This window comes from Bombina bombina, chromosome 12 (genome assembly GCF_027579735.1).
Source record: "Bombina bombina isolate aBomBom1 chromosome 12, aBomBom1.pri, whole genome shotgun sequence".
Lineage (NCBI taxonomy): Eukaryota > Metazoa > Chordata > Amphibia > Anura > Bombinatoridae > Bombina > Bombina bombina.
Window position 1 is genome coordinate 157,280,664 of NC_069510.1, and position 6,000 is coordinate 157,286,663.

A 6,000-nucleotide genomic window follows, 5' to 3' on the forward strand; every position below is an offset into this window, starting at 1 on the left:
GTATATACAAACAGTATCAGTATATGTCCTTAGGTAGACAGTATATACAAACAGTATCAGTATATGTGCTTAGGTAGACAGTATATACAAACAGTATCAGTATATGTCCTTAGACAGACGGTATATACAAACAGTATCAGTATATGTCCTTAGGTAGACAGTATATACAAACAGTATCAGTATATGTCCTTAGGTAGACGGTATATACAAACAGTATCAGTATATGTCCTTAGACAGACGGTATATACAAACAGTATCAGTATATGTCCTTAGGTAGACGGTATATACAAACAGTATCAGTATATGTCCTTAGACAGACGGTATATACAAACAGTATCAGTATATGTCATTAGGTAGACGGTATATACAAACAGTATCAGTATATGTCCTTAGGTAGACAGTATATACAAACAGTAGCAGTATATGTCCTTAGGTAGACAGTATATACAAACAGTATCAGTATATGTCCTTAGACAGACGGTATATACAAACAGTATCAGTATATGTCATTAGGTAGACGGTATATACAAACAGTATCAGTATATGTCCTTAGGTAGACAGTATATACAAACAGTAGCAGTATATGTCCTTAGGTAGACAGTATATACAAACAGTATCAGTATATGTCCTTAGACAGACGGTATATACAAACAGTATCAGTATATGTCCTTAGGTAGACAGTATATACAAACAGTATCAGTATATGTCCTTAGGTAGACGGTATATACAAACAGTATCAGTATATGTCCTTAGGTAGACGGTATATACAAACAGTATCAGTATATGTCCTTAAGTAGACAGTATATACAAACAGTATCAGCATATGTCCTTAGGTAGACAGTATATACAAACAGTATCAGTATATGTCCTTAGGTAGACAGTATATACAAACAGTATCAGTATATGTCCTTAGGTAGACAGTATATACAAACAGTATCAGTATATGTCCTTAGGTAGACGGTATATACAAACAGTATCAGTATATGTCCTTAGGTAGACAGTATATACAAACAGTATCAGTATATGTCCTTAGGTAGACGGTATATACAAACAGTATCAGTATATGTCCTTAGGTAGACAGTATATACAAACAGTAGCAGTATATGTCCTTAGGTAGACAGTATATACAAACAGTATCAGTATATGTCCTTAGACAGACGGTATATACAAACAGTATCAGTATATGTCATTAGGTAGACGGTATATACAAACAGTATCAGTATATGTCCTTAGGTAGACAGTATATACAAACAGTAGCAGTATATGTCCTTAGGTAGACAGTATATACAAACAGTATCAGTATATGTCCTTAGACAGACGGTATATACAAACAGTATCAGTATATGTCCTTAGGTAGACAGTATATACAAACAGTATCAGTATATGTCCTTAGGTAGACGGTATATACAAACAGTATCAGTATATGTCCTTAGGTAGACGGTATATACAAACAGTATCAGTATATGTCCTTAAGTAGACAGTATATACAAACAGTATCAGTATATGTCCTTAGGTAGACAGTATATACAAACAGTATCAGTATATGTCCTTAGGTAGACAGTATATACAAACAGTATCAGTATATGTCCTTAGACAGACAGTATATACAAACAGTATCAGTATATGTCCTTAGACAGACAGTATATACAAACAGTATCAGTATATGTCCTTAGACAGACAGTATATACAAACAGTATCAGTATATGTCCTTAGGTAGACAGTATATACAAACAGTATCAGTATATGTCCTTAGACAGACGGTATATACAAACAGTATCAGTATATGTCCTTAGGTAGACAGTATATACAAACAGTATCAGTATATGTCCTTAGGTAGACGGTATATACAAACAGTATCAGTATATGTCCTTAGGTAGACGGTATATACAAACAGTATCAGTATATGTCCTTAAGTAGACAGTATATACAAACAGTATCAGTATATGTCCTTAGGTAGACAGTATATACAAACAGTATCAGTATATGTCCTTAGGTAGACGGTATACAAACAGTATCAGTATATGTCCTTAGGTAGACGGTATATACAAACAGTATCAGTATATGTCCTTAGGTAGACGGTATATACAAACAGTATCAGTATATGTCCTTAGGTAGACGGTATATACAAACAGTATCAGTATATGTCCTTAGACAGACAGTATATACAAACAGTATCAGTATATGTCCTTAGGTAGACAGTATATACAAACAGTATCAGTATATGTCCTTAGGTAGACAGTATATACAAACAGTATCAGTATATGTCCTTAGGTAGACGGTATATACAAACAGTATCACAGGGATTGAATGTCTTGCTTTTTCCCTCTCAGGCCTATTCCGTGTATGATGAAGAGATTGGCTATTGCCAGGGCCAGTCGTTTCTCGCTGCTGTCCTCCTGCTACATGTAAGTTTATGTCTAAATAGAACTTTGTTGCCTTTAAAGGGACAATAAACTGTAAATGCACCCCCAGTCAAAAATATTAAATGAGGATATTGAAATAATCATTATTTATTGTGCCTGCTCTAGCTGTAAAATACCCTTTAAGGGTCAAAATTAAACTTTCATGATTCAGATAGGGCAGCAATTTTAAACAACTTTCCATTTCACTGTTATCATCAAATTTGCTTTTTTTCTCTTGGTATTCTTTGTTGAAAGCTAAACCTAGTTAGGCTATATGCTAACTTCTAAGCCCTCGAAGGCTGCCTCTTATCTCAGCGCATTTTGTCAGTTTTTTACAGCTAGACAGCTCTAGTTAATGTGTGTCATATAGATAACATTGTTCTCACTCTCGTTGAGTTATTTATGAGTCAACACTGATTGGCTAAAATGCAAGTCTGTCAAAGGCCTGAGATAAGGGGGCAGTCTGCAGAGACTTAGATACAAGGTAATCACAGAGGTAAACAGTATATTAATATAACTGAGATAAGGGACAGTCTGCAGAGGCTTAGATACAAGGTAATCACAGAGGTAAAAAGTATATTAATATAACTGAGATAAGGAGCAATTTGCACAGGCTTAGATACAAGGTTTTTTACAGCTAGACTGCTCTAGTTAATGTGTGTCATATAGATAACATTGTTCTCACTCCCATTGAGTTATTTATGAGTCAACACTGATTGGCTAAAATTCAAGTCTGTCAAAGCACTGAGATAAGGGGGCAGTCTGCAGAGTCTTAGATACAAGGCAATCACAGAGGTAAAAAGTATATTAATATAACTGAGATAAGGGGCAGTCTGCAGAGGGTTAGATACAAGGTCATCACAGAGGTAAAAAGTATATTAATATAACTGAGATAGGGGGGCATTCTGCAGAGGCTAAGATACAAGTTAATCACATAGGTAAAAAGTATATTAATATAACTGAAATAAGGAGCTGTCTGCAGAGGGTTAGATACAAGGGTAATCACAGAGGTAAAAAGTATATTAATATAATTGAGATAAGGAGCAGTCTGCAGAGGCTTAGATACAAGGTAATCACAGAGGTAAAACATATATTAATATAACTGAGATAGGGGGGCATTCTGCAGAGGCTAAGATACAAGTTAATCACAGAGGTAAAAAGTGTATTAATATAACTGAGATAAGGGGCAGTCTGCAGAGGCTTAGATACAGGGTAATCACAGAGGTAAAAAGTATATTAATATAACTGAGATAAGGAGCAGTCTGCAGAGGCTTAGATACAAGGTAATCACAGAGGTAAAAAGTATATTAATATAACTGAGATAAGGGGCAGTCTGCAGAGGCTTAGATACAAGGTAATCACAGAGGTAAAATGTATATTAATATAACTGAGATAAGGAGCAGTCTGCAGAGGCTTAGATACAGGGTAATCACAGAGGTAAAAAGTATATTAATATAACTGAGATAAGGGGCAGTCTGCAGAGGCTTAGATACAAGGTAATCACAGAGGTAAAAAGTATATTAATATAACTTAGATAAGGAGCATTCTGCAGAGGCTTAGATACAAGTTAATCACAGAGGTAAAAAGTGTATTAATATAACTGAGATAAGGAGCAGTCTGCAGAGGCTTAGATACAAGGTAATCACAGAGGTAAAAAGTATATTAATATAACTGAGATAGGGAGCAGTCTGCAGAGGCTTAGATACAAGGTAATCACAGAGGTAAAAAGTATATTAATATAACTGAGATAAGGAGCAGTCTGCAGAGGCTTAGATACAAGGTAACCACAGAGGTAAAAAGTATATTAATATAACTGAGATAAGGGGGCATTCTGCAGAGGCTTAGATACAATGTAATCGGAGGTAGAAAGTATATTAATATAGCTGAGATAAGGAGCAGTCTGCAGAGGCTTAGATACAGGGTAATCACAGAGGTAAAAAGTATATTAATATAACTGAGATAAGGAGCAGTCTGCAGAGGCTTAGATACAAGGTAATCACAGAGGTAAAAAGTATATTAATATAACTGAGATAAGGGGCAGTCTGCAGAGGCTTAGATACAAGGTAATCACAGAGGTAAAAAAGTGTTCTAATATAACTGAGATAAGGAACAGTCTGCAGAGGCTTAGATACAATGTAATCGGAGGTAGAAAGTATATTAATATAACTGAGATAAGGGGCAGTCTGCAGAGGCTTAGATACAAGGTAATCACAGAGGTAAAAAGTATATTAATATAACTGAGATAAGGAGCAGTCTGCAGAGGCTTAGATACAATGTAATCGGAGGTAGAAAGTATATTAATATAACTGAGATAAGGGGCAGTCTGCAGAGGCTTAGATACAAGGTAATCACAGAGGTAAAACTTATATTAATATAACTGTGTCAGTTATGCAAAACTGGGGAATGGGTAATAAAGGGATTATCTATCTTTTAAACATTAATTCTGGAGTAGACTGTCCCTTTAAATGATACTTGTTCTATTTTCCCACCCTAAAATAATGCAGTGCATACTGTGTACATGATTATTGCCACATGTTTCTATAAGCAAAAAATGCCTCCAGTAAACACTAAATAACGTTTTCAGTAGCATATGCACATATGCTGTGTGTAAGCTGTGAATCGGCATTCAAACAAACGCCACGCTTGCTCAGAGAGTCTCGCTGGCTTTTGTTATGCAAATGTGTTTGAATGCTGGGGCATGGGTCACACACAGCATATTTGCATATTCTTCTGAAACGGTGATACTATCTACTAAAAGTATTTTAGAAGTATATTGCAAAAAATGTTTCAATTTTTGGTTCATGTCCTTTTAAGTATGCTACGCTTTCTAAACCTGCAACATTCTACATATGAGAGCTTTTAAGGGCTATTGATTTGCAGAACAAAAAGATACATGCATTAAAAATGTAGTTTAACCCCTTAAGGACCACAGCACTTTTCCATTTTCTGTCCGTTTGGGACCAAGGCTATTTTTACATTTTTGCGGTGTTTGTGTTTAGCTGTAATTTTCCTCTTACTCATTTACTGTACCCACACATATTATATACCGTTTTTCTCGCCATTAAATGGACTTTCTAAAGATACCATTATTTTCATCATATCTTATAATTTACTATAAAAAATTTTATAAAATATGAGGAAAAAATGGAAAAAAACACACTTTTTCTAACTTTGACCCCCAAAATCTGTTACACATCTACAACCACCAAACAAAAACTATGCTAAATAGTTTCTAAATTTTGTTCTGAGTTTAGAAATACCCAATGTTTACTCGTTCTTTGTTTTTTTTTGCAAGTGATAGGGCAATAAATACAAGTAGCACTTTGCTATTTCCAAACCACTTTTTTTCAAAATTAGCGCTAGTTACATTGGAACACTGATATCTTTCAGGAATCCCTGAATATCCCTTGACATGTATATATTTTTTGTTAGAAGACAACCCAAAGTATTGATCTAGGCCCATTTTGGTATATTTCATACCACCATTTCACCGCCAAATGCGATCACATAAAAAAAATTGTTCACTTTTTCACAAATTTTTTTCACAAACTTTAGGTTTCTCACTGAAATTATTTACAAAAAACGTATGCAATTATAG

At 34.7% G+C, this 6,000-nt stretch overlaps 1 protein-coding gene across 1 annotated transcript in view; it reads left to right on the forward strand.

Annotated features, from left to right (window-relative positions):
- RABGAP1 (RAB GTPase activating protein 1) overlaps positions 1-6,000 on the forward strand; it is an 831,375-nt gene that overhangs the window by 645,304 nt on the left and 180,071 nt on the right. Inside the window, exon 13 of the mRNA XM_053696166.1 lies at positions 2,331-2,405. Within this exon, the coding sequence (XP_053552141.1) occupies positions 2,331-2,405 (75 nt within the window). The remainder of the gene's footprint in view (positions 1-2,330; positions 2,406-6,000) is intronic.